Source organism: Chenopodium quinoa, unplaced genomic scaffold (genome assembly GCF_001683475.1).
Source record: "Chenopodium quinoa cultivar QQ74 unplaced genomic scaffold, ASM168347v1, whole genome shotgun sequence".
NCBI classification, from domain to species: domain Eukaryota; kingdom Viridiplantae; phylum Streptophyta; class Magnoliopsida; order Caryophyllales; family Amaranthaceae; genus Chenopodium; species Chenopodium quinoa.
This window is the reverse complement of record NW_018742292.1, coordinates 1,218,869-1,241,980: the sequence shown is the minus strand read 5'-3', so window position 1 is coordinate 1,241,980 and position 23,112 is coordinate 1,218,869. Positions and strand designations below refer to the sequence as shown.

Here is a 23,112-nt window from a genome sequence, read left to right as displayed (position 1 = left end):
ACTTCGGCTAAGTCTGCTGCGCAATTGCACAAGGAGAGCGTGCTCTCTAAGAGAGCAGCTGTTGAGGCCAAAGAGGCCAAGAAAGGCGGGGTAAGACCGCCTAACTTGTCTAGTTTTCCTTTAAATTTCTTCCAAGGGTTTTTGCCAGATGGTAACATTTGGTTCTTGATTTGCAGGATGCCACTAAACGTGTTCCACGCTCCATCTCCAAGCTTTTCAAAAGGCAAGGGGAGGAGCTGGACAAAACTCCGGCTGCCAAGGCCGCTAGGAAGAACCCTTCCCAGACAACTTCTACTGCCAATCCGGATCGTCCTACAACCGGTGGAAAATCACCTTCCGCCATGAAGATTCTGAGTGAAAGCTCAGAACGCTCAGGGAACAAAGCGTCGGATGCCTCTATGGCATCGAAAGGTGGCCAACCACCCAATGTTGGAGCCGGCGTGGCAACAACTAGGGAGGAGGATACCTATAAGCCCTATCCGGAAACCCAAGGTAAGAATAAGATTAGACTACCTTGGCCGCTTTACTTATGAGAGTCAAGACTAAGGTTGACCCTTCAGGGAGTTCAATCAGCAGCCGGCAACGAATGAATGCCAACTACGCTTCATCCCTCTCACCAAGTACTTCTTTTGGTGCAGATCTTACATTCGACGAGCCGGATCTTCATGGGTTTGCCAAACGGATGGGGAGGACCCTCACCCGGTCTGAGCAGAATTCCATATCTGATCTACAGGTAGTGGACTTTGATAAGATAATGGGCCAATTAGCTGAGGTAAACGATTCTTCAACTTAATTATGATGTTTTTCTTCTTTTTTCACCAAGTATTTCATAATCCGGCTGCCCTTTTCTCAGGTTATGCTGAGGGTGGATGGGCTCCGTGGCCCCTTCAGGCAAAAATAAGAAGAGGTAAATGATGCCAAACGGAGGGCCACTGAAAACCTCAACTTCATAGAATATGCTAATTATATGTGTGATTTAAAGATTAAAGTAGTAGAGTTGAAACAAGAGGAGCTGATCCAGAGTTTGACGGCTACCAACGATGAAGCTAACAGCCGGGCTAATGACCTTGATAAAAAACTGAACGATGCTAAAGCTGAGCTCAAGGCATTAGAAGACACCGACAAGAAGAACACGAAGATCCGGGCAGACGTCTCCCGATTAGGGTTGGAGATTATCAACATGCGGAACCAGCTTGTAGATGAAATTTCCAAGGAGCAGAAACGGCTAATGTAGGAGAATGAGCGGGACAATGCAGCCCGCCTGAAGATAACTTGGGGTCTCCTCTATCCAAATATAGACTTTGAAGTCTATAAACTTAGGTATGACTACGCCACTGCGGTGTATGATGCCCAAGTGTTGGGAGAGGCAGCTCTGCCTCGCTTCAAGGATTGGGCTGCAGAGCTGGGATATGATGTCTCAGACAATGAAGAGGAGCCGACGGAGGATGAGCAAAATAAAGGCAGCCAGCCTTAGGCGGCTGATAATCAATCAAAAACCCTCCCAACCGGTTAAAACCAGTCGGGTCAGCAGCCTCCACCTCATCCTTAGACTAGCCTCCCCAAATTCTGCGGCAGTATGCCAATTATCTTTCTTTTCCGGCTTGTAAGTCGAGTATGTTGTATTTTTACCAACTGCGGAGTTGGTTAACAATTTGTTTCTTTTGCTTCTTCACCGGATGTGATTTCGGTTAACAATTATTTTGGCCTTTGTGCCATTTTCAATATTAATGTGAAGTATTCCGACTCAGTCGGTTTTTTATAAAGGTTTGCGTTTGAATTTTTTTTTTTTAATTGAATTGAATTTTGCGTATACACTGCAATTATTTGATATTTTGCCTAACTTATAAAAAGCATGCGACAATTTGTAACCCGACTGTTCTTGCCCCTAGAGAGCTGTGTGGTTGGTTTCATATAAAATTGATTGATTGGCTTGAAAACACTTGATACTTGGAGAAGTATGAGGTGTTTTAGGGCCAATCAATCACAATGGTGATTGCCCCCAACTAAGTGCACAGTCGGCCATTTAAACGGGTGCTTCAAGCCTTTTACCCAGGCGGTAATATTCCGTCTGGGATTATTGCATAGCCATTACACAAAACTCATTTGCCCCACTTGGGAGAGAGTGTGCAGTTTTAGAATAAATAATCTAAGTAAGAACTTCGGTCGAAAACGGACTGATGCCTCAGGGCATCTGGTATTTCGGAAACTTAATCGTTATGTAGACTTTTCTGGTCAGACGACTATGAGTTGACCAATTTGGTCGTTCAATCTTTGCCGTCTGAATAGGTACGTAAAGCTGACAAAGAGTCTTCCCTCTGCGACAATTGCACCCGGAGGGGTGTCGCCGGACGCCATTGTCCATGTTGGGACAGGTGGTTTTATCAAATAAGCAACCATTCGGCCATTGGGCTTTGATCTTGTTTGAGGTCGGTTGTATAGCTACTAAGCGTTTTGTGCCTAGTTTTTCAATCTAACCATTGGTCGCGTGTTATTTGAACGTTTAATTCACCACTAAGTATCGAACTTAGTTGGTTTAGCAAATAATTCGTCTGTGTATTGCCCAGACGGAAAAGTAATTATAAATATAACAAAACAATTTGAAAACAAAGTCTGATTTCTCATTAATGGACTCTTTGTTTACAAAAATTTACAATTCTCAAAAGTAGTACTTTTTTAAGTTATCTACATTCCAAGTTCTAGGTAGGCGTCTGCCGTCTGGGGTTTTCAAACGGTAGGTGCCATCCCTGACTTCTTCATAGATCCGGTAGGGGCCTTCCCAATTAGGGGTTAGCTTTCCAAGCTCATTGGCCCTACCGGTTGCCTCCATATTTCGTAACACAAAGTCGCCAACTTTCAAAGGGCGCTTGTGTGCTTTCTTGTTGTAGGCTCTCATCATTCTTAGACGGTATATCTCATGACGCAGGGCAGCATTGCCCCTGCATTCCAGGAGGGAGTCTAATGCCAGCAAAATGGCCTCCCAATTTGCCTCTTCATCGTAAAGCATGACTCTGAGAGTCGGCTCATAATGTTCAATGGGCAAGACAGCCTCAGCACTGTACACCATGAGAAATGGGGGTTCACCGATTTCCCCTTTGGTGGTTGTCCTGATGGCCCATAGGACATGGATCAATTCTTCTGCCCATAAACCACTGGCTCTTTCAATTTTCTTTTTAATGCCCTCTGAGATAAGCTTGTTAAAGGCTTCAACTTGGCCGTATGCTTGGGGTCGGCTGACTGATGCAAAACAATGTGAGATCCCTTGATCTCCCAACCAATTCTTAAGGCGAGGCGTTTCAAACTGAGGGCCATTATCGAACACCGTAGACATAGTTACCCCAAACCAAGTGATGATGTTCTTCCAAATGAAAGAGATGACATCCTTTGTCTTGATATTTTTGACCGGCACAGCCTCCACCCATTTGGTGAAGCAATCCACAGCCACCAAAATATAACGCTTTCCGCATGGTGCAGGCGTGTAAGGACCTAAGATATCCATGCCCCACTTAGCAAACGGGACTGGGCTGTGGATTGCCGTCAGATCAGTAGCCGGACGGTGAATAAACTTGCCAAACTTCTGGTATTTGTCACACCTCTTCACCAACTCTTTAGCATCTTCTTCAAGAGTAGGCCAAAAATAGTGACGCCTGACTCTGACGGCTAGGGACCTGCCGCCTATATGGGAGGCGCAGTATCCCGCATGCACTTCTTCAAGAACTTCTTTTCTGGGGTAACACACTTCAATAAAGGTTTAAGAAAACCCGCCTTGAAGAGCTCTCCATTTCTCATCTCAAAGTTTGCTGCTCGTTTCTTCATGACGGCTGCCTCTTGTTCTGAATCAGGAAGCGTGTCGTCTGTCAAATATGCCCGGATGCCATTCAACCAGGTGGAGCTTTGGTCAAGGATTCCAATGGGTTCTTCATATATACTTCTTTTTTCTAGAACTTCCTAAAAGACTGACCGAGGCGTATCACAGCAGGCGAAAGATGCCAGTTTGGACAATGCATCCGCCTAGTTGTTATCTGACCTGGGCACTTGACTCAGATGGAATTCTTCAAGTGCCCCAGCCTCTTCTTTGACTGCCTGAAGATATTTGATCTTAACCGGATGAGTTGCCTCATATTTCCCCTCACACTGGCTTACGACCAACTGCGAATCAGAGTAGGCGTCAACTTTTTTTGCCCCTGCTGCCTTACACATGCATATTCCGGCTAGCAAGGCTTCGTATTCCACCTCGTTATTTGAGGCCTGAAACTTAAATCGAAGTGCATATTCAAATTTGTCCCCCTCAGGGGACTCATATACAATTCCTGCACCACAACCGCTCTTTATCGAGCTCCCGTCTACATACACTTTCCAAACCTGATCAATGTTATCCGGAGGAACCGGTCGTGTCATTTCAACAATGAAGTCAGCAAACGCCTGACCCTTCACTGCCTTTCTAGGTTCAAAAGTGATTTCAAGACTTTGCATTTCAATATCCCATTTCAACATTCTGCCGGATGACTTCAAGGTAGACATTGGCCGCTTGAGGGGCTGATCGGTGTAAATAACAACCGGATGTGCCAAAAAGTACGGCTTCAGCTTCTTGAATGCCATATACATAGCAAGGCCAAATTTTTCAACCATGGGGTACCGGAGTTCAACATTTTTTAGCACATGGCTAATGAAAAAGACCGGGAGCTGGATGTCGTCTCTCTCAGCAAGGAGAACAACACTGAGGGCATGGTCTAAGACGGCTAGGCACATGTATAACGTCTCTTTGGGCAGAGGGCTAACAAGCCTTGACAAAGAATGCAAGTGCTCTTTCAGCTTTTGAAAGGGCATCTTAGCATCATCTCCCCATTCAAATCTAGTCTTCTTCCTGATTGTTTGGAAGAAGTAAAGGCATTTGTCACCTGACCGGCTGAGGAACCTCCCCAATGCCGCCAGACAACCGGTTAGCCTCTGTACTTCCTTAACAGTGCGGGGTGACTTCATGTCAATCACCACCTGTATCTTCTCAGGGTTAGCCTCTATCCCCCTTTGATAAATCAAGAATCCGAGAAACTTCCCATACTCAACACCAAAGACGCATTTCTTGGGATTTAACATGACCTTATGCCGCCTGAGTGTGGTGAAGGTTTCTCGGAGATCAGCAAGGTGATCTGTCTGTTGCTTGGATTTGACTATCATGTCATCAAAGTACGCCTCCACATTCCTCCCAATTTAATTAATGAAGATTGTATTAATAATTCGTTGGAATGTAGCCGGTGCATTTTTCAAGCCACACGACATCACAGTATAACAGAATAACCCCTGATCAGTGACGTAGGCCATCTTCTCTTGATCTTTTTTCCACAAGGGTATCTGATGGAAGCCGGAGTAGGCATCCATAAAACTCATCAAGGGATGCCCGGCTGTAGAATCGACCAGACTGTCGATCTTTAGGAGCAGATAGTTGTTCTTTAAACATGCCTTTGTTGAGGTCTATGTAATCAATACACATACGCCAGGTACCATTCGGCTTCTTTACAAGCACAACATTCGCCACCCAGTCGGGGAAATTACATGGTCGAATGAACCCAGCATCCAGCAGCTTTTTTACTTCGGCAGCTGCCACCTGACTTCTTTCCTCCCCGTGATTTCTTTTATTTTGCCGAATGGGCTTCTTTTTTGGATCCACATCGAGTTTGTGGACAGTGAGATTCGGGCTGACGCCTGGCATCTCTTCCATTTCGAAGGCAAAAATGTCTTTGAATTCATTCAGCAATAGGTATAGATCTGCACCCAGCTTAGCATAAGCAGTCGTCCCAACCTTAACAGTACGCTCTGGACGGCTGTCGTCCAGAGGTATATCAATATGTTCTCCAGCCGGTTGGGGACAGAGCTCATTTGACCGTTCCCTGGTCAGTGATTGCTATTTTTTCTCTTTCTTCACCTCCACCAACTGATAAGCCTTTCTTTTCTTCCTGACTGCTGGTGGGGCTGGGCTGGCATCCTTGACATTGTCAAGGTCTATTGGTTCCTGCCCTTGGCCGTCTGGGGCCACATTATCTTTGACGGCTGAGAGGTAGAACTCCTGGGCCGTCTTTTGGTCCCCATTCAAGGAACCAACAGAGCCATCACTCCCTCTCATACTTAATGAGCATGAGAGAAGGGATGATTACAGCCTTGGCTTCGTTGAGGGTTGGACGGCCTAGGATGATGGTATAGGTGGTCAATTCCTCAACGACCAAGAATTTGACGACCAGGTGTCGTCCTTTTCTTTTTTCACCCAGTTGGATAGGTAAGTCAATCCTGTCGACTGGGTAAACCATCCCACCCCCAGATCCAACCAAGGGGTGGGTAACCGGATGCATGCTGCTGAGGTTGTATTTCAGCTTTTGCTGGCACCGGAGACTGATGATGTCCGACGAACTGTCGATGTCAATAAGGATTCGCCCAACCAGCTTGTTGGCGAATTTACATTCAATGACGATCGAATCGTCATGCGGATGGCGGACGGTGCCCTTGTCCTTCTCAGTGATCCAAATTCTCTGATGGAGGAGCTAGCTGTCGCCTGCTCATCATCATCATTATCCATCTTTCGAAAATGGCTCTTGGTGCCCCGGATGGTAGGGCCACCGCATGAGAACCCGCCTGCTATAGTGTAGACCGGTTCCTTATCGGTTTTCAAACTACTAGCAGGCTGGGGTGTCTTAGATGACTGCCTCGGGTTCTTCTTATTAGTCCCTTTCGACTTAGAAATGTAGGACTTTAACATCCCCTTGTCAGCTAGACGGTCCAACGCCCATTGAAGGCTGAAGTAGTGGTTGGTGTCATGTCCAATTTCCTCATGGTATTGGCAGAATTTATTTTTGTTTCTTGATTTAATGGAACTTTTCATTGGATTCGGCTTCTCTAGAGACAGTCGGTCCTTGATCTCCATGAGGATGGAGTTACAGTCCTTATTAAACTCGTACTTGGGGAAGTACGGTTTAAATTCTTTCTTTTTCTTCTAGGACGGCTGGTCAGAATCACTCACCGCCCAGACTTCTTTTCTCTTCTTGCTCTCATCTTTTTTCTTCACCGGCTGAGCAGGCCGGCTATCTTTTTGCCTGTCATACTTCTTGGAGTCCGACTGGCTTCCAGGTGAGCAGAGGTCGGTTGCTTGAATATAGCTTTCCGCCTCCCTTAGGGTCGCCTGCAAGGTAAAAGCCCCTTTTCTGACGAGGTCAAACTTAAAGGTCGACCCGTCTCTCAGACCCTTAAAGAAGTCTGTAAAAGCTACTTCGTCAGACATTCCCTGAATATGAATTCTAGTCAAATTGAACCACCTAACATAGGAGCGTAATCCTTCTCTTTCTCCCTGCTTAATGGTGCTCAAGTCAAGACTTGTTTTCTTCGCAAGGATGTTCTTTGAGAAGTTGGAAGCAAACAAGAAGGCAAGCTTTTTGAAACTATCGATGGAGCCGACTGGCAAGTTCCCAAACCATTGTTGGGCAATGCCCTTCAATGTAGCCGGAAAACATCGACACCAAGTGGCATCATCCAACCCCTATAAATACATAAGGTTGGTGTAAGCCATGGGGCGATCTTCCGGGTTGGAGGTACCATCATAGGTACCTACCAACATATTTTTAACCTTGGCCGGCTATGCCGCCTCGGTTATTTTCCGGGTGAATGTAGAAGGTTGTTCACCCATGCGAAGCAGACAAAGCTGCAAGTCCAGTGGCTGGACATTGTTGTATGCCGCCTAACCTCCGAAGAAGGCCGACTGCATGAAATGGGGAGAATATGGACCGTAGACCATAGGCGGTACGTACGGTGCATTTCCAATCATCTGAGGGCCTGAATGGACGATATTACCGCCTGAATGGATCTCATGCAAGGATTGCACATTCCCTGCAGATGTATTCTTAAAGTTGTCTGGAAAGCTTGAAGTAGAAGCTGACTCGGACAACTGTTTTCCTCTTGCGAGTGATGATCTCCCGGGCATCAAGAGTTGATTTTTTGTTTCCCACCGGTTGTTCACTCCGGCAGGAATTGTTGGTATTCCTCTTAGGCAGAAGAATCTTGGACCAGTCAATGGTCCCAGCTGCCTTCTCCTCTGGATTTGGAGTTGGCTGCCTATCTCTGACTGACTTCCCCTTCTCCAGAGGAGTCTTCCTTGCCGACTGACCCCTGCTTGGGCCAGCCCGGCTCTTGGTGATCAGATCCTTAATTTTACCCTTGAAACTAGTCATGAATTTCATGATTTCGTCTCGGGTGATTGGAGAAGATCCCCCAGCCGTATGGGTTTCCCCTTTCGGCTGACCAGGTTGTCGACTTGTACCCGCCTGGCTTGCACCCCGTTCCAGAGTATCACTGGGGCAGATGCGCTTGGTTATCAGAGAGCCATCCTTGGCTATATAGGTTTCGACCTGAGGATCATCATCCTCTTGGTCTGTAAAGACTTTCGGCTGGTCTACCGGACGCTCAAGAGGTGGTACAGGCTCTTGAACCATCCTTGAGGTACTCTCCCCACAGACGGCGCCAAATGTTTTGGGTGTTTTGTCCCTCGGGAGAGTTACGTCACAAAGACGAGTCCGGCTGAGTTGTGCCTGCAATAACAACGGAGACTCTGGGTGGTTGGAGCTCTGCCTCCAAAGATCAAGTTAGTAACTTGAAAGAGAAAAAAGAGTACGGAAATTTAGGTAGGTATCTGCTTGGATTCAAAGCTCAGGTGTTTCTCTGATGAGAGAGAAAGTAGGTGTAATCAATGATTGAATGTGTCCCCAAAATGGGGAAATATCTCCCTATTTATAGGGTCGTTGGTAGGTATGCCCCTATCTAGGTCACTTGACCTAGATTTTAGTGGGCTTTTCCGAATTACGACGCTTCTTAGGATTTGGGCCCTTGAAGGCCGCCATTTCAGAAGCTATCTGAAGGGGACACGTGTCAGGTGGCTATTGGGCCACTTGGGCAGCCTGGACTTGACACGTGACCTTCTCTTATTGGTCCACATATCTAGGGTATTTTTACCCTAAACAGTTATCAAATTCGCGATCATGGTTGCTCTAGAAAGATTTAATTGGCCTCTAAAATTGTGTTTGCACATATTGTTGCAAACAAGGCTGTGTGTGTGAATTCTGCCGCTAGATCACACAAGGGCAAGAAATTAAAATGTGGAAGAAAAAACAAGAAAAGAGAAAAAATAAAAAAATTTGCGGAAGCTAGATCGTAACCTAGAGCTCTGATACCATGTTAGATTTCGGGAAAACTCCTTAGATTGGAGTGTGTACCATTGAATAATATATATAGGGGTTTACAAGAGTCATAATCCCATTATGATAAGGATACGAGGTATAACAAAATATATACAAGATTATCCTAATTTGCGACAAATATTATCGTGAATATAATATCTATCAAGAAGGTTTCAATCTTTTTCATCATGAAAAATAGGTTTGTAACTGTTGCAATCTAACACAAACTATTACCAAAAAACCGATTTGAAGTCAATAAAAAGATGTAGGCCCTGCACACAATAATCGATAACAATCAACTATACTAAAAACGATTTATTTTCACTTATTTCAGGTCTAAGTTCAGTTAAGTTCAATAAGTACAGTTCGTTCAGGAAAAATAAGTTCTTATAAGAATCGCCAAGTTCAAATTACGACTAAAATAAGTTATAATAAGTTCAGGTAAATTCAGATAAGCTCAATTCTAATAAGATCAGATAAGTAAAAAAATCAAGTGAATAGAACATATCTTGAATCGATTAATTAGAGTGTGTTTTAATTTATTCACTTGATTTTCACTTATCTGAATTTATCTCAACTTATTAGACCTTATTAAAACTTATTTTAGTTATTATTTGTACTTGAGTGACCATTATAACTTTATCAGAACATATTTTTTCTGAACTGAACTTATTTGAGCTTATTATACTTGAAATTAGTGAAAATAAGGAGAACAAATCTATTTATTAAAATGCTTCTCTCATTGCTCAAGACATATCTTTTCAATAGAAAAAAGTGAAGAGGATTATTTCGTTCTATTTTCAGAAAAATAGTGAAAAAGATGTGTATTCTTACTCTTTCTTTCTAAATGCGCAATGTTTCTCCAATAGTGAAAAAGATGTGTATTCTTACTCAATTTCTTTCTTAATGCGCAATGTTTCTCCCTCATGAGTGAAGACATTTTCAATGGTACTCCGTATTTAGAAAATAAAAAATCCAGCGTACATCCATTTCCTCTCTATTAATTTTTTTTATTTTTTATTTTTATTTTGAAAAAAGTCCTAAAAGATACTAAATTTCATTACTAAAAGTCATACGACATCTACGATAATGAAAACGAATTTAACAAAATCAAACAAGAATTAATAGGGGAAGGGCTAAGAATCCAAATACATAAATATAACAATTCGGCACATTCTCAATTCGTTGTCTCATACAACTTTTTGAGTGGATCCGTCATCGCTTCACAATTTTGTGAAAGTAAATTCTCGTCCTGATTCCGTAACCCGAATTCAAGCTATAATCAACAGTAGCCCCGCACAACCAGAGTCCAAATTAAACACAAACAAAACCTTGTCTTTCGAAGGAGTCCGAAAAATCTTGTCTTTCGAAGGAAATCGAAAAAACCTTGTCTTTCGAAGGAAATCGAAAAAACCTTGTCTTTCAAAGGAGATAAATCTTTTCTTTCGAGGGAGACATTATTGTAACCTAAGAAATAAAAACCTTAAAAGAAAATAAAGATTGAGGCTTTCCACCGGTGAAATCCGATGAAAGCCCCTTTAAAATTGACAAAGGAGGTTAGAGTTTAGGAGAGAGAAGAGAGAGAGGAGGCTAGAGTTTTTTTTATACTCATTTCCCCTCTAAATTGTATTGCAATTATTCTAGTTAGAGATTTTTATTTATCTTTGGAAGATTCCCAATTGTGGTGAAAATGAGTGATTTTCATAATTTTGTTTCGAAACACAAGTTATTATGCATAAATTATTATTTTTTAACATTTAATAAGCATTTAGGAGCAATTTACGTATTTAAAGGCTGGACCTCAAGTTTTCACTCCATTCCCGTTTTTCACCTAGGCTTACATAACTGAGACAAAATTGGAGGTATCACATGACTAACAAACCTGATAATAAATAGGAAAAAGCTGATGAACGCCTCCGGGGTGTTAGATAAGAGAATTAAAGTGCAAATATTAGAGTAAAATTAACATTAATTACACCGAACGGCGCGTAATTTTGTCATGAATTTCTAACTTAATATCATTTTAACCAATATAATTTATCTTTATCTAACGCCGCGCAACGCTTGTTAGTAAGATCGAAAAAATAAGGTAAGAGAATAGTGCAATTGTGCAAATTCATTACACCTTTTTTTATTTTATTTTTCTTAAAAAATTACAATACTTTAACCAACGCATAGTTTTATGGGTTTGAGTTGAATTAGTTAAATTATATATTGTGTAGGTAGGATTTGTTTGGAAATTAAAAAATGATGAAACAGTAATAGTGGATGAATAATCTACTACCTCTGTTAAATATTGTGTGTAACTTTGGAATTTTTTATGAACTGTATCCAGTTTATTTTGCAGATAAACAAAATTTGTTTAAATGGGGTACATTCGTAATGCGTCTTTTCATGTACTAGTTGAGGGTTACATGTGTAGTTTCCTCACCAAATAGTAAATGCAAGTTGCAAACAGTAATTATGCAGCTCACCAAAAGTATGAAATAAATGACAATGCTTTTTCAATATATTTACAGAGATGCCACCAGAATAACAAAAATTTGTTTATCTAGCAGATAAACTTTGATTTTCCCACTTTTTATCTATCACAAATAATACCCCAAAATTGCACATAATAATTAACGGATGTAGTATATAAAAGTAATGGAAATGAGATTAAAAAAGTTATTTTGTGCTCATGAGGCCCATTTTCGCACAAGTTTTATGTCCTTATAGCCAAAAGGCAAGAGTGCACCGCATGCACATTTTAGTGTCAAAACACTTGAATCATGGCGCTAAGGTAATGAGATAGACCATAGACTTTGGGCTTAATTGGTTATTGGTTTTTTCAATGACTTTTGGCTTTTTATGTGGTCAAATAGCAATTTTATGTGTTTGGTAATTGATTTTTTCTTCTTTTAGCTAAAAAGCCAGCTTTTTCACCAAAAGCTAGTGAGAGTAGCTTTTAGGAATTAACTTTTGACTTTTTACCTTTAAAATTACTTTTATGTCCTTACTTTTCACTAATAACAGTATATAATAATTCATAATTAATTAATAATAAATAAGTGATGATTGCTAATTAGTAATTAATAATTGTAATTTGATAATTATTAATTACTAATTAGTAGTAAGAAATAGTAACTAATAACTACTAATAAAATTAATAATTAATGGGTAATGCATATGTAGCCTTAAAGGCTATATACAAACATTAAATACACTCTTGGAAATTGTATAAATTATGAGTTCATTAAAAAAACACGCATTAATCAGTTTAATTAGTGTTTATATTTGTATGATTTCTTAACTTTTGACGATTTTTAAGTGTAAATTTAATACTTATATGTAGCCCTAAGAGCTATGTATATCATTTTCCATAATTAATAACTAATAACTTAATTAATAAATAATAATTTTGATAATTAATATTTAATAACTAATAGTTGATAGTTAATGATCAATGATCATTAATTAATAATCAATAATTTGTAATTTCCTTTAAAGTCATTTGTATAATTTCATTTAACATTTGATTTTACCAAACAACTTTACGTAGTGTAATTGATTTTGCTAAAGAACACCTCGAGGGCGTTAGATAAACATTTGAAATAATAACTAAAGTGATATTAATTTAGGAATACAGGACAAAATCACGCGTCGATTGATGTAATTAATGTTCATTTTTATTTATTTTTTCTATTTTTAGCTATCTTATCCAACGTCCCAAAGACCTTCATTAGCTTTAACCATTTATAAATAACAAATGGCCAATCAACCGGTACAAAATAACAATCAATCAAACTAGCCAAGTTAAACGAACAACAATCAATAGTCAATCGTGAAAAAAGGCCTTTGTCATCAGAGCAAGGCGATTGACTAATTGTGGATCTTATGGTCGTTCCCAATCGCAGCCCAAACAGCACGTTAGTTAGAACATATCGGCAACCAATTGAGTGGCACTCATCAATTTGTTGGTTTGTAGGATTTGCTTTATTTAATAAAGATTTTTCATTTATAAAATCCTGACCACCACCAAAATCCTACTCTATCACAACTTCACAAGAGTTCTAGTATCAATAACACTCCTCTCTATTCTCAACTTTCAACCTCTTTCTTCTTTTCTCATCAAAATCATTATATATATTCAAAAATTGAAAAACAATTCTTTTTTCCTCTGCTAAAACACTCTCATCTTCTTCATCCGCTTTTTCATGAACCCCATTAATAATTTTCACAAGCTTCAATCTTTTTACTAGTCTGGAAAAATTAAAGCTACCTTTTTCTTATAATAAAAGACCCAGAATTTTCCTCTAAATTCTACAAGAATTTATCAAAAAAAATTGAAAAAAAAAATTAATTTGTTCATAGAGTGTGATGGCTACTGTGAAATTGGAAAAATTGACATCAATTGATGCGCAATTGAGATTGCTTGCGCCTGGAAAAGTTTCAGAAGATGATAAGCTTGTTGAGTATGACGCTTTGTTGCTGGATCGTTTTCTCGATATTTTACAATCTTTACATGGGGAAGAAATTAGAGAAACGGTATTACATTATTTTCTCTTTTCAGTCGAATTATGAATTTTTAGTTGTTAGCTTCGAAAGTTGTAATTTTTGTAGTAGAATTATGAATTTTAGCTGTATAATGTGATAATCTATTGATTTCATAAGTAAATGTGTTTATTATTGAAAGCTAATTATTGTTTTTTTTTTGTTTTTTTTTTGTTTTTTTTAAATAAATACCCAGATGATTATTTGTTGTTTTTATAGTGTTATTATTATTGGTGTGTTTGATGTTTTCTGGTTTAGATTTTGGGTTTTTAGTTTGTTAAATAATTCTAAGCCATTGTTTTTATGTAATTGCTTTAATCCATATTCAGAATGTGCAATGGTTTTCACTTGTCACAGTGGATGAGAAATTGATGTTCTTGATTTCACTGTTTGGAATTAAGGCGTTTAATTTATCAAATAGCAGTTTGATTTTTACGTAATTTGCTCCATTGTTACCAGTAATTGGTTCACTTCTGATTTATTTTGTGCTAAGCTGCCATGATGTGTACATTATTTTCAGTTTTTCACAAATCGACTTGTAACGACAAGGGTGGAACCAGAAATCTAATTTAGGGGGATGGGAATATTTAGGGGGCATCAAGTAAAAAGTTTAAGCTGTATCTTTAAATTTATTAAGATAATTTAATTAATATTTTTGAAATATTATAATATAAGCCTATACATTACGTAGTTTTAAATGTGATATATTGGTAATTTGGTAAACTGTTTTTTTGTTTTGACGATAACAAATAGTGGATGATATTGAAAATTTGTTTGGTTTTGAGTGAATAAAAAGGATAAGAAATAACTTTGGAGCATTTTTAGTTTATCATGACCTAGGTGCACAGGCGTGGCTTAGGCGTTCCATGTCTGGTATTAGTTGATGAATTGCGGCGCTTATATTGTTGTCTTTATGCAATGATACATTTGACATAGCTTTTGATGATCATTTGTGCATGGATCAGGTTCAAGAGCTGTATGAGCATGCTGCTGAATATGAAAGAACTCGTGACACTAAGAAATTGGAGGAATTAGGAAACATGATAACCAGTTTGGATGCTGGAGATTCTATTGTGGTCACAAAATCTTTTTCACACATGCTTAATCTGGCCAATTTAGCCGAGGAAGTTCAGATTGCTTATCGTAGGAGAATCAAAAAACTGAAGAAAGGGGATTTGGCAGATGAAAGTTCTGCAATTACTGAATCAGATATTGAAGAAACGTTGAGGAGGTTGGTGGTGGATATGAAGAAATCCCCTGAAGAAGTTTTCGATACATTGAAAAACCAGACAGTTGATTTGGTCTTCACCGCTCATCCTACTCAATCTGTCCGTAGATCTTTGCTTCAGAAACATGGAAGGTCTGCTTTTTAACTGCTCTCTGCTTTTCTTAACCTATGAATAGTTAATTTTGTGGTAGACTTCTGAATATGCATCCCTTATGTTTCCAGTTTACGGTGATGCGGTGATGCTTTAATTATAAATTTATACTACGATAGTAATACAGTGAAATTATCATGACGGTCATGTCCCTTGCTAGCAAGACTTAGAAATTAATAATAGGGTAAATCATGTCTAAGTGACCAACAAGTTCTCTAATCGGATTTCATAGTCTCAAGGTCACTTTTTATATTTATTACTCTTCAAATATATGGCGTAGACTATGCATTACCTTGCTTAATGATAGTGTTAGACTGTTAGATTTCCTAATCAAGCCCTTTTCTCATGGTCTTATTAATTCTCAAGCATGTTTTGCTCTACTTTGTTGTGTTTTTAAAAAAAAAATATCTGACAACCCATTTTATTTCCAGGATAAGGGATTGTTTGACCCAATTGTATGCCAAAGATATTACCCCTGATGATAAGCAGGAGCTTGATGAAGCCCTCCAAAGAGAGGTATGGAATTTGGAGTTTGTAGTTAGAAAGTGCTGCTACAATAAATGTTGGCATTTTCTGCTACTGTGTATCCTTCTCAGAAACATTTTTCACGGGTTATAGAAAAGGCTTAAATCATTGTAATCTTAATTGGTCTTTCGTCTTGTTAGCTTCTGATTAATTTATTTATGTTTTGTTTTTTTACCTAGATACAAGCTGCATTCCGTACAGATGAAATCAGGAGGACACAGCCAACTCCACAGGATGAGATGAGGGCAGGAATGAGCTACTTTCATGAGACGATTTGGAAAGGTGTTCCGAAATTTCTAAGACGTGTAGACACAGCATTGAAGAACATTGGGATTAATGAGCGTGTTCCCTATAATGCCCCTCTTATTCAGTTCTCTTCTTGGATGGGAGGTGATCGAGATGGTATGATCTCTCTTTATGGGTTTTATATAATTGATATAGTCTTCTATTAAAAGGGCTTATGTTCAAAGAAAATTTCTGGATAGATTTATATTGAGCTTGGATCTTTCTTCTTGTGGCGGTTGATTTTTATTGAGCTTCTCTTTCACATTTTATCTTTCTTCCATTGTTTGTGTATGATTTAGCCGACCTTAGTCCAACAATGAATTGTTAGTTCATAGGTTGTTGCTGTCTAGATTTCACCTTTTGATGTAGACTTTTTCCATACTAACTACAGGAAATCCAAGAGTAACTCCAGAAGTTACCAGAGATGTATGCCTATTGGCTAGAATGATGGCTTCTAATATGTATTTCTCTCAGATAGAAGACCTCATGTTTGAGGTACGAAACAATCTTTTGCTGTGTTAATCTGAAGCCATATGTTGTAGCGGACTTATCTGTTCTTTCGTTTTTTCCTGACAGCTTTCCATGTGGAGATGCAATGATGAACTTCGTGCACGAGCACACGAAATTCATAAACATTCAAAGACAGATGCCAAACACTATATTGGTATGCTTTATTCTTCCTTTTGTATTTTTAAAAGTAACAGTAATATTTGGTATAAGTGTGGCTGATAAGATACAACACATGATGCAAACCAGATGCCTAGATTTTCACTGTTGAAGCAAATGTTTTCATCTTTATTCTTCACATAACATATTTTGCCTATGAATTTTAGCATGAAGTGATAGACGTGAGATCGGTCATTAATGTTATTTTTTATGCTATTACTTTTTACAGAGTTCTGGAAGCGAATTCCACCTAATGAGCCTTATCGTGTTGTTCTTGCTGATGTGAGGGATAAGCTCTATAATACACGTGAACATGCTCGTCAGTTATTGTCAAATGAGACCTCTGATGTCCCTGAAGAATTAACTTTCACGCATGCTGATCAGGTTGGCTTTTCAGCAAGCTCCTAGAATGTTTTCCCTTCTTTTGTATTATTTCTGAAGATGCCAGCAACCTACTGTAGTTCATTGTTTATCTTTATCCTGTTTATGGTGGTTTTCTGCATCCTGTGTTTAGGATCTTGAAATATGTTACTCATTAGTCTTGTTTTCTGGCTAGTCTTTATCAGAATGACTTTTTTTCATTGTGACAGTAGTTACTTGTTGAAGCTGATCTGTATGCCCTTATTCTATTTCATTTAAACTCACCGATTTCTTTCTTTTTTTAGTTTTTGGAGCCTCTTGAGCTATGCTACAGATCACTCTGTGATTGTGGTGATCGGCCCATTGCTGATGGAAGTCTTCTTGATTTTATGCGACAAGTTTCGACTTTTGGGCTTGCTCTTGTAAAGCTTGATATAAGGCAGGAATCAGATAGGCACACTGATGTAATGGATGCCATTACTAGGCACCTAGACGTTGGGTCCTACCGTGAATGGTCGGAGGAGAAAAGGCAGGAGTGGCTTTTGTCTGAACTTAGGGGAAAGCGTCCTTTGTTTGGCTCTGATCTCCCCAAGACTGAAGAAATTGCTGATGTTTTGAACACATTTCATGTAATATCAGAACTCCCATCAGATAGCTTTGGTGCGTACATCATCTCAATGGCCACCGCTCCTTCTGATGTGCTTGCTGTTGAGCTTCTACAGCGTGAATGCCGAATTAAGGAGCCATTACGGGTTGTACCTTTATTTGAGAAACTTGCTGATCTGGAGGCTGCTCCTGCTGCCCTGACTCGTCTCTTCTCCATAGATTGGTATAAAAATAGGATTAACGGGAAGCAAGAAGTCATGATTGGATATTCTGACTCCGGTAAGGATGCTGGTCGTCTCTCTGCTGCATGGCAGTTGTACAAAGTTCAGGAAGAGCTTATAAAAGTGGCCAAGGAATTTGGTGTGAAGCTTACCATGTTTCATGGGCGAGGTGGAACTGTAGGAAGAGGAGGAGGCCCCACTCATCTTGCCATATTGTCTCAGCCACCTGATACTATTCATGGATCACTCCGTGTTACAGTTCAAGGTGAGGTAATTGAACAATCATTTGGAGAAGAGCACTTGTGTTTTAGGACATTGCAACGGTACACAGCTGCTACACTTGAGCATGGAATGCATCCACCAATCTCTCCTAAGCCAGAATGGCGTGCACTTTTGGATGAGATGGCTGTTGTTGCCACCAAGGAATATCGTTCTGTTGTTTTTCATGAGCCTCGCTTTGTTGAGTACTTCCGTCTTGTAAGTTAACTTCTCACAAACTTTGTGCTTTTGTTAGTACTTTATTCATTCACTTCAAGATGTTTCCATGTATTAGTCATTTACTTGTCTTTTTATTTATGATCTTTCTCCTGACAAGGTCAAATGATAATTTGGTTTCTGGAGCAGCAAAAATACAGACGTGTTAGAGTAACATATAAAATTATATATTTATGGTTCCAGAATCTCTCAAGTCATTCTGTTCATTTGCATAAAATCTTTGTCAAGTTTCAATAAAACTACTGTAGAAATCTTAGAGTTCATGTCTTGTAGTCATAACTTTTGTCACCTCATGCCATCGTGTGCCTTCGAAAAGAAGTGAATGAAAAGATAAGGACTACCACTGAATCTGCTTAATATATTTTCTCTATAGGCCACACCAGAGATGGAGTATGGGCGCATGAATATTGGAAGCCGTCCTGCAAAGAGAAAGCCAAGTGGAGGAATTGAATCTCTCCGTGCTATTCCTTGGATATTTGCATGGACACAAACCAGATTCCATCTACCTGTGTGGCTTGGATTTGGAGCAGCTTTTAAACGTGTCCTTCAGAAAGACATAAGAAATCTGAAGATGCTCAAGGAGATGTACAACGAGTGGCCTTTCTTCAGAGTGACTATTGACTTGCTTGAAATGGTTTTCGCCAAGGGAGACCCTGGAATTGCTGCTCTATATGACAATCTTCTGGTGTCAGAGGAATTAAAGTCATTTGGGCAACGCTTGAGGGAAAGTTATGAAGAAACTAAACACTTTCTCCTAGAGGTAATGTTTTTGCCTTTAGTAAATTTTTTATTGTTCAGTACTGAGCTTATGGGAAGCTGATGAAATGAGGTCTACTAGGTTAGCTATACATATTGGACCACAATGAGTACTCCTTCCATCCAAATCTCTTCTCACTTTCTCTTTAACATCTCCAAGACACACTGTTGACCATTAATATTCTCACATTATCATTGTGTGTGTGGGTTTTATTTCCTTATTAGTTTAAAACAATATGATAAAATCTGATGAATAAATACCTCAAATTAAAAGTGTGAAAGTAAAGTTGGGATGGATGGAACATCATTAAGTTGATACTTCATATCCTTGTCAGCTATCATTAAGTTCAATTATCTGATTAAATTCAACCTGCCCTTTACCTGGCTTAAGTTGGAGAGCCTTTAGAAGCTTTACAAATAGTGTGATAGGTAGTGATGGTAAATTGGTAATAGATTTGTGTCATTTTGTAAGAACAATAAATTGTGAATGTGGTAGAATGAGAATGGAAATCCATGAAGGCGATCACACGTGTATGGGGTTGTATTACCACGGACTTTGGCCTGAGGTTATCCTTAATTTTTCCATCCTACACCCGGGTGTAAGATGAATACCCCCACGTTTTCTTGCAGTATGACAACTCCTAATTATTTACCTTACATGAGTACCAAACAGATTGTTAGGGTAATATTGATGACAATAACTGCAAGATAATTGAAAAAGCCTCCACTTTTTCTTACAGGTTGCTGGGCATAAGGACTTGCTGCAAGGAGATCCTTATTTGAAACAGAGACTCCGACTTCGTGATCCTTATATCACAGCTCTGAATGTCTGCCAAGCATATACCCTGAAGCGGATTCGTGATCCCAACTTCCATGTAACTGAGAGGCCACACTTATCCAAGGACATAATGGAATCGAAAAACCCAGCTTCTGAGCTTGTGAAGCTTAATCCCACCAGTGAGTATCCTCCTGGTCTCGAGGACACAATTATACTGACCATGAAGGGTATTGCTGCTGGCATGCAGAACACTGGTTAGCTGAGACTGGTTGCAAGTCAATTACAACTATTCCTGAACATATATCATCCTGGTTCTTCGGTTGTGGGTCCAAGCTTGAAGATACTTGCCATCTTGGTTTGAATGATCCTATTGCTTGATGAGCTTTTAGTTTTCTTGATGGATGTGTTTCTTTTGTACCAAAGAGCAGTTTGTGCTTACTGAAACCTTTTTATCGTTTTTTATTGTTATTATCAGCAATGAATGGACAGTTGTCTATCTGCTTGTTAATTTTCTTAGAATCATTGCTAACCAAGAAAAAGGAAACTGAACTGTATGAATGGGTAGGTTTGCGGCCTCACACAGTGACATTAACTTCAAACTCTGACAGAGCAAGCTCTTTAAAAAAATTTCTGTGAGGCTTGTTTGATAAAATGCTATGAAAAACAAACGAACAATGGTTTCTAGGCATGTATGAGTACAGTACATTTCTTGAAAATGTTGTTCCCCTCCATGCTGAAGGTACAAGAATATGTTTTTGAGATACAAAGAAACCTACACCCAAAAGTGTAACAATAAGAGTCATTGGATATTTTGGAGATATGAACACAGCATAACAAAATAAAGGGAGAATAGAATGAACGTTTGTTCAATCCTCGAAATTGATCTTATAATACTATGTATACACTTCACTTCCTTTTATGAATGTGGAACAAACTATAGTTTATAACTTAGGGTTCGTTTGACATTGCTATGGTTTCCTGTTTTTTGGTTTTTTGTTGTATAAAAGTATATGATATATGTCACATAATGAATAAAAAATTATTTAAATCTATTAAAATCATAATGATTTTAAAAACTGACAACAAAAAAGTGAAAATACCCTTATCTTGTTTCCTGTTTTTGGTTTTTAGTTTAAAAAAAAAAACAGAAAACTCAAAACCAAAAATGATGCCAAACAAGCCCTTAAATGTTGGAAATTAATTTCAGGGGAGCTCTAATTTAACTTCCCAATCTCTTACTACCTCCGTTTCATATTATTTGCAACGATTAGACATTTTTCCTCTCTACTTTATGTCAAATCGTTGCAAATAATATGAAACGGAGGTAGTATAAAAAATAGGAGATTAGACTTATGGATATTGCACAGACCTATATGCCCTTCAAAATGTTTGTTTACGCTTTTACCCCCACATGTAATTTCTTACATTTATGTCCTTCAATTCCATGTGTAGAAGGGAATTGTAAAGGGATTAAAGGCTATAATTGTGGCTGCATAAAGTTTTTTCTACTATAAAACCAAATCCACGTTTTAGGAAGAAAGTTGCCAAGCTGGTATTTTATCTGATTGCATGAATGTTAATGTTTATGCATGTTGGGTGTAACCGTTTCTCTTTTTTAGGGCTTGTTTGGTTGCCTTTAGTTTCCATGGGCACTCAAAATTCCCATAAATTTCCTTTTGGGTATGTTGTTTGGTTGATATCAAAAAGCAAAAATGGGGGAAGTCACAATTCATGGGAATTTTCACTTCCCACAAAACATGGGAAGTTACTTACCCACCCCTCCCTTAGTCATTCATAATTCCCATGATTTATAAATTCCCACATAACAACCAAACATTTTATGTAATTCCTAGGAATTTTAATAAAGGAAGTAAATACTTGCAAATAATAAATACTCTGCAAAACTTTTCGTTTATTATATGCATATGCAATGTTGAATTACTTTTGTTAGTATATGATATGTACTCATGATTTTTGAATTATATTAAATTTATTCTTAATTAAGTTTCACAAATGTTTCATGAGGAAAAGTTATAAACAACTGAAAAAGTTGTGTAGGGAAAAACGAAAAGTTTAAATCAAATGTCGTAAAAGAGTTTAAACACAACCCTATATATACATCAAGAAAAGGCAAGCCACTCCGCGCCCATCGTGTGCGTTGGCTACCCTAGTTATAAACATGGGATGTTTATCTAGTCTTGAAAATCGTATAAATTGACTTAGTGGCTTCCAGATGACTACTTTCTTCAATTTGTAAAATTAACAGACGTTATTTAGGTTCTTCCTCCATTGAATTTGAATTCTCCTTCTTCCTCCATCATCTTCTTCTTTCCACGATCTCCACCCCTTCCACTAACACCACCATAACCCTATGAAAAAGGGTGAAATTAAGGGTTTTTTTTCCTCTATTGAAGTTGATTTATTTTGAGCTTCATTTTTTCCATTTAAGTTTCCGAAATTTTCATTGATGCTTTTCCTCCATTAATGTCGCTCTTCACAAAGTTAACACTATTAACTTCTGTTATTGTTGAAATTACAAGGCTACCTAGATTTGTATATAAATTGACAATTATACCCTCATGATAAACACAATTTGCTAGTCATGAGGAAAAATGTTGTTTTTTCTCTAGGCGCATGTGGTGCTTGAGTTATGCAAGATGGTATAAAGTATGCAAAAGCAAATTTTATAATACTCGTGCATGATACCAAACGCAACGAATAAAAAAACGCCGAGAGTATAAGATTAGTCTTAATGTATAATTTATAATATCAACTTTTTAGAATATACACTAATAAATAATTGAAGGTATTAAGGGTCAAACTTGTGCATCACTCATTCTCTCTTTTCAACCTCTATTTTCTAGTAGTCTTATCCGGACATCTCCTATGCTATTGGGCCATGGCCAAAGGAATGAGTTCCAGTGATCACGGTGACCTTGAGCCATGGGCGAGGTGATGTGGATTTAAATCCTTTAACCAAATAAAGAATCTAAATATCACAATTAGAACCAATTATCCGAACTTGATAGGAAATTCGAACAATTTGAAAAACAACGAACCGGATGTGACTTGTAATTCGACCAATCCTGGAACGAATTCAAGACTACTCAAATTACTTAGACTACTCCAAGAACTAAGTATTTTGATGAACAAGACTTAGACTACTCCTAAAACTAAGTATTTAACAACTCCTTGAATTGAAAACTAGCAAAATATTTGTAAGCAATTAAGCAAAACAAAGCTATAACACTTGTATTGAATTTTCTGGTTGTGTGTGGAAGAAAGGCCCCGACCAACCTCTA

At 38.7% G+C, this 23,112-nt stretch overlaps 1 protein-coding gene across 1 annotated transcript; it reads left to right on the top strand.

The window, feature by feature from the left end:
• The first annotated feature begins 13,202 nt into the window (after positions 1-13,202).
• On the top strand, positions 13,203-20,308 carry LOC110686221 (phosphoenolpyruvate carboxylase 1-like). The gene is made up of 10 exons (XM_021862835.1): positions 13,203-13,733; positions 14,705-15,099; positions 15,550-15,634; positions 15,823-16,045; positions 16,320-16,423; positions 16,505-16,592; positions 16,824-16,978; positions 17,260-18,258; positions 18,650-19,036; positions 19,773-20,308. The coding sequence occupies exons 1-10, from the start codon at positions 13,566-13,568 to the stop codon at positions 20,067-20,069; spliced, it is 2,901 nt and encodes a 966-aa protein (XP_021718527.1). The 5' UTR covers positions 13,203-13,565; the 3' UTR covers positions 20,070-20,308.
• Positions 20,309-23,112: the final 2,804 nt, after the last annotated feature.